Source organism: Arachis duranensis, chromosome 10, assembly GCF_000817695.3.
Source record: "Arachis duranensis cultivar V14167 chromosome 10, aradu.V14167.gnm2.J7QH, whole genome shotgun sequence".
Lineage (NCBI taxonomy): Eukaryota > Viridiplantae > Streptophyta > Magnoliopsida > Fabales > Fabaceae > Arachis > Arachis duranensis.
Genome location: NC_029781.3, coordinates 5592330 through 5605658, shown reverse-complemented (window position 1 = coordinate 5605658; position 13329 = coordinate 5592330). Strand labels below are relative to the sequence as shown.

Genomic DNA, 13329 nt, shown 5'->3' with positions numbered 1-13329 from the left:
AACTCGGCCACCTGAAAGCACCAAACATTAGAAAATATAAGAACATCAACAAACCTAATAACAGACAAGCAACGATACCTATATACGCTTTCAAGCCCTCATTATCACTAGAGTTATACAAATACAGAAGTTCAGAAATCGATAAACACTCTCCAGCAGCGAAGCTCTCAACCAAGAAATCTAAAAGGAAATCTTCCTCCTCACTCCGCTCAGAGGCCTCAAGAATCTGACTCGGTTCAGAACACCAGTAGAGAGGAAACCTTTCAATAAGCTCATTATCCAAATAGAATGGGTACTCAGTCTCAGCTGTCCTAACTTTAACAAACAGGGATTTAAAATTCTTGAACGAAGATTTGTACAAGAGAAACAAGGAACGACCCGGAAAACTACTAAGACAAACCCACAAACCCTTTCGAACGCCTTTTGACTGAAACAGAGAGAAAAACAGGGGCAACGAACAAGGAAAAGAGAAGAAATCCATCAAGCACTTAAAGGCACAAAGAAATGCCCAGGAATTTGGGTGAAGTTGTGAAGGTGCGCAATTGAGCTGCGTAAGAACGTCACACTCAAAAGAAGTAAAGGAAAATCTCACACCAAATTCAACGATACAGGGAGTATACATGTAGAAATACCCCCAATCGCCCCTCCTCTCACAAACCCTATCAGTATCAGAACAGGGAAGGAGTTCAACAGCAGCAACAGAACTGCCCCTAACAACATTCAAACTACCCAAATCAGATATGGACTCGGCAGTGGTAAACGAGGAAGAACAAGTCCTAACGTCGTCATGGACCCAATGATACGGATCATCTTCCCTCTCCTCAACCGCTTTCAACTTTTATTTCCCCTTCTCTCTCATCATAGAAGTAATAGTAAAAAGCAACGAAAAGAAACACTAACCTTGCAAAGACATGAGGAAGGTTAAACCGTAAAAAACGTAACAGCAAAATGTAAAGTCCCGAAGCAAGTTACAGCTATTATTGCAAGTCCACTAAATTAGTGGGAACCTTAGTCAATAACTACCACTAACGTGGGAAATCAAAAAACATAAAGGCACATTAAATAAGGCACAACCCGCAAGAGTAACCAAAGAGTCTCCCCAATTTCTTTTTCAAATTCCTTCAATGGGCCACAGAGGCCCAGCAACAACAAAAAGCTATAAGGCCACAAAAGAAGGGAGTCAACAACAAATCAACTAAAGTTCGCCTACCGTTCTTCCGTACAACACTAGCCGAACTTGGGGACTATGACGTGTACCCCACCAACCTCGGAGATAAACCCACAACTGATTACCGACCTAAGAACTCGGAGAAACTAAACAAAGCAGAAACTCCTAACTAAATTGTGGACAGGTCAGCATCATCTCTCAACCATCACCCACAACCACGGATCTCACTCCCTCAAATCCGATCACGACTCTACACAGGTCAAAGATATCAATAACGGCATTCACCTAACATTTCGAAAACAAACAAACTGACACACTGCTTATCTATAAAAACAAACCTAATAAACCACAAAGAGCTAGGTCACATAACTCATTTCAGTTTATCACTCCTTATTCTTATATAACTCATATACTTACTTGAGCGTCGGAGTGCTTTTTGTAGGTGCTCCCGCCGCTGTGTTTCAAGAGGACCGAGGTTAATTCGCGACGACCCCGGACGACGTCTAGCTCAGCCGGAGGTCCGAACTGTCACCTGGAAGTCACATACCTCGGTGCACTCAGGACGGAACAGATATTATATTACGAGCACATGTATATGTGTATAAAAGAATAATGTTTAGACATTTTAATTTATTCTTTTATTATTCAAATATATATTTTTTAAAAAATATAAATGATTAAAAATTTTATTTTTTTATAAATTTAAAACATAATTAAGGATATTATAACTTAAATTTTTATCTAAAATAATTCCTCTTTGTTTGTTATGTACGACTCTTAGAATAGCAAATCTTTCTCGTATTGAAATTGAAATACAATTTATCATCAAATTCCATGGCATCAAACATAAAAATTGACAGCATTATTTTTCAGGGAGGTAGCAGTAGGAACTAATTCAAAAGAAGCGCTGCAGTGTTGCATCTTGCATGCATTGCTGGTTACAAGTTACAAGGGATAAAAATGGATCGATCTTTCAAACATTTCAAAGCATTTCTCTGGAAAATATTCTGTAGAAGAGTGTCCAGCTCCCTATATAAAATTAATATGTCAAATTTAGCTCATCTCATCCAAAATACAGTTTAATTGGTTGCATAAAATTGGAAGCTATGAACATAGTAAACTAAACAGATATCTTATACCTTGAGAGTTGCATAGGTTAAACGATATCCTGTATTAGAATATGCAACCTTATACCTACAAGCCGTGGTTAAATACATTATTTTAAAGTCCTATAACATCAGCAAATTAGCAATGTATGAGAATCTATCTATTTATAATATATAAAAGTTTATACTAATTTTTTTTTAAGGAGTCACTTAAATAAAGATGTTAAAAATATCTTTTTTATAAAAATATTTTTTAAAAATTAAAATTTAACATATATAATCAATTAAATTATATTATTTTTATTAAAATTAGACTGGATAAATCAGTTTAGCAAAAAAATTAATAAATTTAAAGAAAAAGGCTAGAATTTAAAATTCTCAAAATTAATATATATAATAAGAGTATTTTAGTTATTCTTTATAATAGGAGTACCGTAGTAATTTTTTATTAAAAAAATATTAATTTAGACCAATTTAAAATTTAATTCATCATTTTTCGGTTAAATTAATTTGTCTGACCTAATTTTGACAAAAATAACATAATTTAAGTGATTATATGTGTTAAATTTTAATTATTAAAAAATATCTTTAAAAAAAGATGTTTTTTTACGTCTTTATGGAAGTATCTCCTTTTTTCTAACCATCTTTTCTTTGTTAACGATACCACATCAACAATTGTAATAATTTGACAAAAGATTAAAATCAACCAATTACTATTTAGTAAAATATTTTTAAAAATTAAAACAAAAAACTTTTATCTATTATTATTCAATTAAAACATCAAGTACTAATTAAATGTAATAAATATACATTAAAAGTATCATAATAATGATAATTATAAAAAATTTCAGTTACAAATATTCAAATTCTACAACTTATACATATTAAGACTCTTACTACTTTTTATTTCTTAATCTCTTATATTAATTGTCAAAAATTTCTTAAATTTAATATAACATTTTTATATGTTTTTCATTCTCATTCATTCATTTTTTTAATTATTTAAAAAAAACGCAAGAGGTAGGAAATTAGAATTCCAAGGGTTAATGAATGCAAAACACATTACTGTAGAGAATGGTAGGAAATTAAATAAATATTTTAAGTAAAGATTAAAAAAGGGCAATTTACACATATAAAATGATTGAAAAAAATGTTTACATAAATACAACATTGGCAATTTCCAGACGCAAATGCAACAAACGCAACTATATATAATCCGCTACACCCTGCAGCGGAACTTAATTGCACGTAAACCGCTACAGGGTATCGCAGATTACGTTGAGGGCGGGGTTACTCATAAACCGCTATACCCTGTAGCAGTTTATGACCAAATGGCTTTTATGCATAATCCGCTACACCCTGTAGCGGATTATGAGTATAGTGGGTTGTCTATATATACCGCGTGAGGCTGTAGCGGAAATCATTTGAGTTATTTTGGAAATAAAGTTAGAGAGAGAAAGTAGAGAGAAGGGAGAGAAAATTTAAAATATTTGAGTAGTTTGGAAGAATGGAGGATGAACGGCGGTTGTACCGGCTCGACGGCGTTGCTCATGTAGCCAGAACCATCGATGCAGAGGTAAGTGTCTGTATTTCCAAACACTATTTTAATAAATATATATTTTATTCAATATTAAGAAAGTAATTCATTAATTAGATAGATAGAGACTTAGTTTAGGTTTTGGTTTGTAAATGAGAATTTGAAATATAAACTTTGACATCTAATATTTAATAGTCAAGGTAGAGAGGTAAATTAGTAATTTCAAAACCCAAGTAGCTTAAGACTAGAAATACAAGCTATAGTTTGGTTGGTGATGTTATTGTTAGAAATTAAGCCGGTGTTCTTTATTTCTGAAAATGCAGCCAACCCGATGTGTGTATAGCGTCCGTAGACAACAGAATATGCCGTTTCATGATAGGATCATACCTTACTTAGAGAGGGCTGGGTTGTACCACCTGGCTAGGCTGAATGCGCATTGGTTCTGGTTGGATGAACCTCTGGTTAGCGCATTTATTGAGAGGTGGCGGCCTGAGACCCACACTTTCCATATGCCATTCGGAGAGTGTACTATCACGTTCCAGGACGTGGCATACCAGCTCGGGCTGCCTGTGGATGGCCAGGCTGTTTCCGGGTGCATGACAGACTTCCACATGCACATCGAGGGGGCCAGACCGGCATGGGAGTGGTTCGAAGAGTTATTTGGTGAGCTTTCACCACCAGATAAGAGAAAGTTATACACAGTCCACTTCACATGGTTTCATGAGAGATTCAGGGTGTTACCAGCGGATGCTTCGGAGGAGACCGTGCGCATATATGCACGCGCGTATATTATGATGCTTCTGTCGACACAGCTGTTCATGGACAAGAGTGCTAATCGAGTCCACCTTAGCTGGTTGCCTTTTGTGGTGAGACTTGACGATATGGGTAGCTATAACTGGGGCGCCGCTGCATTAGCGTAGCTGTACCGATGCATGTGCAAGGTGGCGAACAGAAATGTCACCAACTTGGCTGGACCCCTACAGTTGCTAGAGTCATGGATCTTTTGGCGGTTCCCCACGCTGAGGCCGCTGGGTTTTGATGCCTTCTCTTTTCCATTGGCATTCAGGTATACTTTAATTCATTCTTTCTTTCAAGTTCATTACGTTCTATATTTGAAATTACATACTTACATGCTATTTTTGCTACTCTGATGGGCCACATATTTGCCCTCTTCTGATGGGAAGGAACGGCGGATTATACAGTATCGTCTGGCATTGGATTGACTGACTCATCGAGATGTAAGTATTTTGTTTTTGTTTGTTGTTATTTTAATTGTTTTTTTTCACACTTATATGTATACATTGGTATAATGCTGACCTTGCCTCCTGTCCATCAGATTGTGTGGGAGCCTTATGGTTTGCTGGACGTACTGGCAGTCATCCATCCGGAGATACTGACCGAGGAGCACAGCCAGTTATGGCGGGCTATCACCAGCCTGATCTACTTTGCAGTTATTGAGTGGCATCAGGTTGACAGGGTCTTTCCACAGCTAGGGGGCATACAGCATTTGCCTGAGCCAGCGCTCAACATAGAGTATCTTCATAGTAAGGACGGCAAGGGTGGAGATAGATGGTTCCCCACTTACTATAGGACATGGCATCAGCATTGGGACGAGCGAGTTCGTTCTGTGTTGAGTGTCCAGAGAGTTCCTGATCCTGGTCCATCCACTGAGTACTTGGACTGGTGGCACCGTGTTGCACATAGGATTCTGTCACCAGGAGTTGCTTTCGCCGACCCAGGTTCCGGACGATGCTATACTCAGAGTGTCGTCGCAGGCGCCGACTAAAGTTCCAGCATTCGATATGCCGGATAACAGACGTTTGGAGCGGAGATGATGCATCGGTACACGTGCCACTGATCGCGAGTGGCGCTGGCTAGACGACATGATGCAGGAGGAGCAGGTTGGTGGTAATGACGGAGGCCAGGCAGATCATCGCCTTCGCCAATCTTCTGCTAGACGACGAGCTGCTCGTGGTGGAGGAGCACCTTCCGTCCACCACGATGATGAGGCAGGATCGTCCCGTCAGCACCCTACAGACACTCATGCTGGTGGCACCACGGAGGCTAGTATAGGTGGTACACCTTTTACCCACGTATCTAGCTCTCAGGTACTACATGGGTGTAGCACACAGCTGTTAGCCGATCTTGCTGCCACTTCTTTCACCATGAATTTGGACGATCAGTTGGGTGGACCCCAGTTCTATGCGAATTTTGATGAGTTCATACGGGGTGACGACGTTCATCAGTACCAGAGCCCGATTCCAGGCGGCCCTTCAGACCCTACGGAGTATAGGCCACATCCAGCGAATATGCCTGAGATCCAGGTTCCTGAGACCCAGCTCCCGGTTGACTTGAATGAGCCCGCAGGCAGCCCGTACGACACTTGGTTCGGGATGGGGGGGACGCCACCATCTGCATTTGGAGTTGGGGCACAGGAGGCTCCGCCGGGAGATCAGCGAGCGGCTAGGGTTAGGCGTCCGACTCGATGTGGCACAGGCTCGCACCTACTTGGTCCATTCGGAGGCGATCATGATGTTGACGGTGACCAGCAGTAGCGTCCGACTCTCTTAATTTTCGACAGTTATCCATGTATGAATTATGACTTATTTATTTTCTGTTAGGGTTAACGACTTGTGACAGTTATATCTGTATTAGTTATGTAGTTATACCTGTATTATTTCTGTACGAGTTACTGCGAATGACGATAAAATTTTGTATCAATTCGTGCATTTTGCATCATGGGTTTTAAACCCTAACATATAAACACCACTATACTCATAATCCGCTACAGGGTGTAGTGGATTATGCATAAAAGCCATTTGGTCATAAACCGCTACAGGGTGTAGTGGTTTATGAGTAACTCCGCCCTCAACGTAATCCGCGATACCCTGTAGCGAATTACGTGCAATTAAGTTTCGCTGCAGGGTATAGCGGATTATGTATAGTTGCGTTTGTTGCATTTGCGTCTGGAAATTGTCAATGTTATATTTGCGTAAACGTTTTCTTCAATCATTTTATTTGCGTAAATTGCCCATTAAAAAATATAAATTTATATCCCAAACATCTAAAAAATGAAAATAACATTAATATGTGTAAATATATAAATAGAATGCAAACAAATAAAAAAATAAAAAAATTATTTTTTTATAAATAAATTGATTATATAAAATAAAATATAATTGATGATAAGACATAGTATTTATATGACATGGTTGTTGAAATAATAAATAAAAATGACATTACTTTATCATAAAAATATGATTTTTTTAAACTAATATATATATATATGGTAACATATACCATTTGAGCTATTAACTCATTTTAAATAAGGTATATATACAAATGTACCTCACAAAGACATTTCAAGGTTCATACTAGGGGTGCACATGGGTCGGGTGAAGTCGAGTTTGATGTGATCCAGACTCGGCCCGAAAATTACACCGGGTCTATTTATTAGATCCGAACCCGGCCCTAGACCTGATGAAACCAAATATTTAAATCAATACAAAATAATACAATCTTATGTATTAGTCTAAAGTCTTATGCATTCTAAACATAAAATATTAATTTATAGTCTTCTAATGACTAATAACACAAAATATTAAGGTTTACAATACTTAAATTACACATAAGAATAGTCATGATCTATCACTAATAACACAAAATATTAATTGTGTATGATGACCGGACCACCGGACCGACTTCGGGTGACTCGAGCTATGACCCGGACCCGATCCGAAATAATGACCGGGTTTATTTTTGAGACCCGTATCCGACCCTAGACCCGATGAAATCACACCAAATTAGTCCATAAAGTGTTCGGGACCGGGTCGGGCCTTCGGGCTGGACCGAGTTTGTGCACCCCTAGTTCATATATATCTCCCATTCAAGAATAAATATCCATTTAAAGAAAAGCCATTCTAATATGGCTGCACACAAGGTGTTTGAAAAAGCCATACAATGATGATGAGTACCACGGAATTATTAGAGGGTCGTCAAAATTTCATCCAGAGATACCAAAGCTGATCAGGATCCCAAAAAGTTCTGAACAGGTTTCAGAAATTGCAATTACTGCCTACAGATCAAAAGTCAAAAGTGCTGTTGAGGAACTTAGTGCTGACAAAGTTGCTGTTGAGGCTGGTGACAACGAAGCAATTAGGAAATGGTGGATATGCCTTGCTTTAGAAAGCATTATTGAAGGGTGTGATACTTTTGTGCCTTCTTGTGATTTGATTTGACTTTTTGGTGACAATTGAAGTCTGTGACAATTGATGATGACTATTGTGAATAAATCCTTGTAGTATGGCCATTGTACTTGAATAATTGTTTAGCATTTCATACACACATTTTACTTGTCAATATTATATTGTTTGGTCAATGCATAGTCACCGGTAGTCACTAAAGACACAGCTATTAGAGACGTGGCCTATGTATAATGTATGTGATGCTTTAAAGTTTGAAGCGGCAGCAATTTTCAAGGTTCATATATATCTCCCATTCAACACATTCCTCCTTACATGGATGGGATACATGTTTACCGTCTTTTGGTACCTCAGCCTTGGAAGATTAAGCTATTTTTTCCCGGTAAAAGAAAAAGAGAGAAGGACACATTCTTTCATGATCGGAGTTCTAAAAGTTTATTTTTGGTGGTGTAAAGACACATACACACATCTTAGCAAAATCTAAATTGTTTGGGCCGCTAGTCAAAAGCTATTGTCATGATCACATTTGCCATTCAGTTCCAAGCATGCTTATAAATCTTTCAACCAAAAATATGAGATACTTATTTTATGAGATAAATAATAAAGTAAAAAAATGGTAGAGCAATCTATTGTTGTTACCATAAATAATAATAATAACGTAATGCAATTTTTTCAATGTCAGAAACTTTTATAGTACAATTAAGATTTTAAACTTTTTTAATGCAAGTGTCCAATCTCAAAACCATTTTGGCATATAACTCTAATCTAAAAGGTTATTTAATTGAAGATGCTATCTTATTTTTTTTTGTGTCGGATATCCCATGATGTCTCAATTTTCTCTTTAATTTGCTATGTATCTTTTGAATGACATCAACAACAACAATGAAATTGATATATATGAATAAATATGCAGGCTTATTGACAGGAATATGAAAATAAATAAGCATGCAGGCACAGCTCTTCATCATCATCATTATCATCAACCTTACAAGAAAAGTTTCTGAGTTTTTAATTAGGAAAATGAATTCCATCATTGAAAGTAATAGAAAACCGCATGCAGTGCTAACACCTTATCCACTTCAAGGCCATATCAATGCAGTGTTCAAACTAGCAAAGCTTCTTCACCTAAGAGGCTTTCATATAACCTTTGTCCACACTGAATACAACTACAAACGCTTCCTCAAATCAATGGCTATGTCTCCCAACAACAACAACCACCTTATTCATTCCATTCCGCACTTTCGCTTTGAAACCATCCCTGATGGTCTTCCCCATCCTGATGATAATGGCAACGATCATAATCAAGATCTTCATGCTCTTTTGGACTCAGTCAGGAACAAATTCCTCGCCCCGTTTCGAAACCTTCTTGCTAAACTTATAGACTTGGCCTCAGCTGGTGCTGTCCCTCCAGTTTCTTGTCTTGTTTCTGATGGAACCATGCCTTTTACTATACAAGCTGCTCAAGATCTTGGACTCCCTATCCTTCTCCTTTTTCCATCTGCTGCTTCTTCATTCTTGTCTGCTATGCACTTTCGCACTCTCATTCATAAAGGTCTCATACCCACTCAAAGGTAAGTACCTTCACTACTATTCTTCATGTCCAATATTCATAAATTTTATAAAATGTGAGTATGTGACACTGAACATACTCCTAAAGTCATGTAATTTATCTATGTGATATATATGCAGATGAGAGTTGTCTGACAAATGGATATTTGGAGACAAAAGTTGATTGGATTCCAGGAATGAAAAATTTTAGACTCAAGGACCTGCCTGACTTTATAAGGACAACAGATCCAAATGATCCCATGTTACAATTTCTCATGGAATTGACAGATAAAGCTCACAATGCTAATGCTGTTGTTTTGAATACTTTTGATGAACTTGAGGGTGAGGTAGTCAATGCTCTCTCCTCTATGTTGCCTGCTGTTTACACCATTGGCCCTTTCCCTTCATTTTCCTATCACAATCCAGAGGATCAACAACTGGAAATTTTGGGTTCTAATCTTTGGAAAGAAGATACTGTGTGTCTTGAATGGCTCGACTCCAAGGAGCCGAGATCTGTTATTTATGTGAATTTCGGCAGTATAACAGTTATTTCACCCGAGAAACTATCAGAGTTTGCGTGGGGTTTGGCCAACAGCACGAAGCCGTTCTTATGGATCATTAGGCCTGACCTTGTTATTGGTGGCTCGGTGGTTCTGTCCCCGGAGTTTGTTGATGAGACTCAAGGTAGAGGCCTAATAGCTAGTTGGTGCAACCAAGAGCAGGTGCTGAACCACCCTTCAGTTGGTGGATTCTTGACTCACTGTGGATGGAACTCGACCACTGAAAGCGTGTGTGCCGGAGTGCCAATGTTGTGTTGGCCTTTTTTCGCAGACCAACCAACAAACTGTAGAAATATATGTAATGAATGGGGCATTGGGATTGAAATTAATAACGATGTGAAGAGAAAGGATCTGGAGAATCTTGTCAATGAATTGATGGTGGGAGAGAAGGGAAAGAAGATGAGACAAAAGGTCATGGAGCTCAAGAAGAAGGCAGAGGAGGTGACTAGACCCGGTGGTTCTTCATACATGAACTTGGACAAAGTGATTAAGGAGGTCTTACTGAAAGAAAACTAGATTAAATTACTGCCATATTTTTTCTTTCTTAATAATGAAATGCAGTATTGTGATCATTCAATTTTATCTTTCTCCTGTTGAATATGCAGCATTGTGTAGTAAAAAACTGGTGGCATCTGTTTGTGCTCCATGTAGTGGAATGTGAAAAGTCCTCATCAAGCTGTGTGATTTTTTAATGATTAAGATTAATTGTTTGCCGGCTAGTTTAGGAATTGATGATTAGTTTATGTTACTAATTACTACAAGTTGCATGCATAAGTTCCAGAGAGTAAAGACAATTTATTCCATTAAAAAATAATATATGCTTCTGCATTTTAAGTAAGAAGTCTTCTATTCATAAAATAATGATTAAAGAGGTCTTGTTAAACTTATTGATACTAGTTTTTCCTTTCTCCCTGTGATGCTAATGCATAATAACTACTAAGTAACTGTGAATATAGTTCTTTTGACTTTTTGCTCAATCTATCTTTTAGTAACATGAAAATGTTAAATGTCAATAAGATGAAGCATAATGAAAACCAAATTTAAACCCTTTAAAATACATGACCATATGATGAAACAGAAAGTAATACCCCTGAACCTTTCTCTCCATTGATATCTCCACACTGTACTTATTTGTATATATACAAATCTCATTCTTTGTTTGCAAGATTGGCTAAATTGAGAACAAATTTAATAGAGGTAACAAGGTATTATGGTAGGGTACCAAATGTTTAAGCCAACACTTAACTGAGCAAGCTAATTGAAGTGCTGCTTAATCAGAATCTGAGCACCTTCAACTAGCCTCTTCACAACTTCACCAGCAGGCAGAATTTCCTTGATGAGACCGACGCCTTGGCCGGCATACATAGCCATGCTCTCAATATCTCCCGTGGTTGTCATGTTTGGGACAGTACCTGCGAAACGGCGAATCTCTCTATCCTGTTGGATAGAAAACACAAAGGTTTCAAGTGGTCTGCAATAGCATACAAAGATCAAAGACGGACACAATGAAGGTTTGAAACTTTACCATGCCATGGATTGTTGAATGGCCAATGAGTGGCTGGTTGGTTTCATTCTCATGGGATGGAAGTGATCTCCAATCCTTGTAGAAGGGTGTCTTGAGAACACGCTGCGGCGCGCCAGGCCATCTTGCCCTCCCAAATACATCTGTATACTCGGTTTCATCCATTTCAATCAACTTCCTCTTGTATGTTGGATGAGCATAGCTTTCCTCAGTTGCCACAAACCTGCAAAATTGGTAGATTATGTTAATAGAGAACACTTTGACCAGAGTAAAAACTCGCGTGCAGATATCTTCACTTAAAAGTTGATAGATAGAAATTGTTAGATAACAATTTAGTTAGCGACTATGCTACGTGTACATCAAAACCAGCCACTAAAATCAGCCACACATGTACTTATACACAAATATATTGGTGACTGATTTTGATGTACGAATAGCATTTTTGTTTAGCTAAATATATCAAATCCTCTGACAGTTCTTGGCTATGAAATTCATCACATGAAAAATAAAAACATGTTGATACCTTGTCCCTAGACATACACCCTGAGCACCAAGAGCCAGAGCAGCAACATAACCTCGAGCATCAACGATTCCACCGGCTGCAATAACCGGAATGTTCCGATTACCAACGAGATCAACCACCGTTGGCACTAACGATATCAAACCATCCTAAATGAAATTCATCATGTGAGTAACTGAATTTGGAATAGTACACAAGAAAAGTGAAGGCAGCATGGATAATGAATACCTGACCAATGACATGACCACCGGCTTCGCGTCCTTGAACAATGATTCCATCAACACCAGCATTGATTGCCTGTTTGGCACCTCTCAAATCCCCAACTTGTGGAACAATCTTGACACCAGCTGAATGAGCCATGGCAACTAAATCAGGGGTACAATCTCCCCAGTATACCTGCAAGATTGCAACTTTCTCGTCCAAAATGGCCTTGAGATTCTGTTCATGAGGAAAAGCAAGGACTACACCGATCCCAAAGGGTTTATCGGTTAAGGACCTGGTCTTGTTTATGAGGCCCCTCACATAATCCGGGGATTCCCAATCGGGGGCCCGGAGAAGACCAAGACCGCCGGCATTGGCAACAGCAGCAACAAGCTCGGGGCCAGAGATATCAGGGCCTAATGGCGCCTGAACTATGCCATATTCAAAACCCAGTAACCCTCTCCAACCCATAACCAATGCTCATCATTTCTCTCATCACTTTCTTATTTTATATCCACCTCGGATGACGTGTTCATTAATTAAACTCTATTTAAAATCAGTATAAAATATATATTAAAATATAAATATATTATTAATTAATTTTAGTGATTAATTTTAATATATTAATAATATTTTTTATTCGTTTCTCACATTTAGTATTATTTTATATGTATTTTTTAAAAATTTTTATTTTAATATACTAATTAAATTTTATTTTTAGTTGCATACATATTTTTTTATAAAATAAATAAAAAATTAGTCTATTATATATCTAAATTTTATTTAAAAATTTGTTATTAACTATTAAATTATTATATATATAAAATAATATTCTAATTCCTAACACTTGTTTCACGGTTAATCCAAATTGGTTTAATTTAAATTTTTTAAAGATAATTTTATGACTTTAACATGCATTGGCAGAGGAGAAATCAAATAAGTAATAACTCTTGTTTGTGAATGTG

The 13329-nt window shown here is 37.6% G+C and overlaps 2 protein-coding genes and 1 pseudogene across 2 annotated transcripts; 2 read left to right on the top strand and 1 right to left on the bottom strand.

Moving 5' to 3' along the window:
- The first annotated feature begins 3781 nt into the window (after positions 1 to 3781).
- Positions 3782 to 4731, top strand: LOC107468416 (protein MAIN-LIKE 1-like). The gene is made up of 2 exons (XM_016087699.1): positions 3782 to 3850; positions 4135 to 4731. The coding sequence occupies exons 1-2, from the start codon at positions 3782 to 3784 to the stop codon at positions 4729 to 4731; spliced, it is 666 nt and encodes a 221-aa protein (XP_015943185.1).
- Positions 4732 to 8961: 4230 nt separating this feature from the next.
- Positions 8962 to 10703, top strand: LOC107468651 (7-deoxyloganetin glucosyltransferase-like; annotated as a pseudogene).
- Positions 10704 to 11139: 436 nt separating this feature from the next.
- Positions 11140 to 12839, bottom strand: LOC107468652 (uncharacterized). The gene is made up of 4 exons (XM_016087981.3): positions 12392 to 12839; positions 12167 to 12312; positions 11647 to 11866; positions 11140 to 11558 (listed from the first exon to the last, which is right to left on the bottom strand). Exons 1-4 carry the CDS (start codon positions 12833 to 12835, stop codon positions 11376 to 11378), a joined length of 993 nt encoding a protein of 330 aa, XP_015943467.1. The 5' UTR covers positions 12836 to 12839; the 3' UTR covers positions 11140 to 11375.
- Positions 12840 to 13329: the final 490 nt, after the last annotated feature.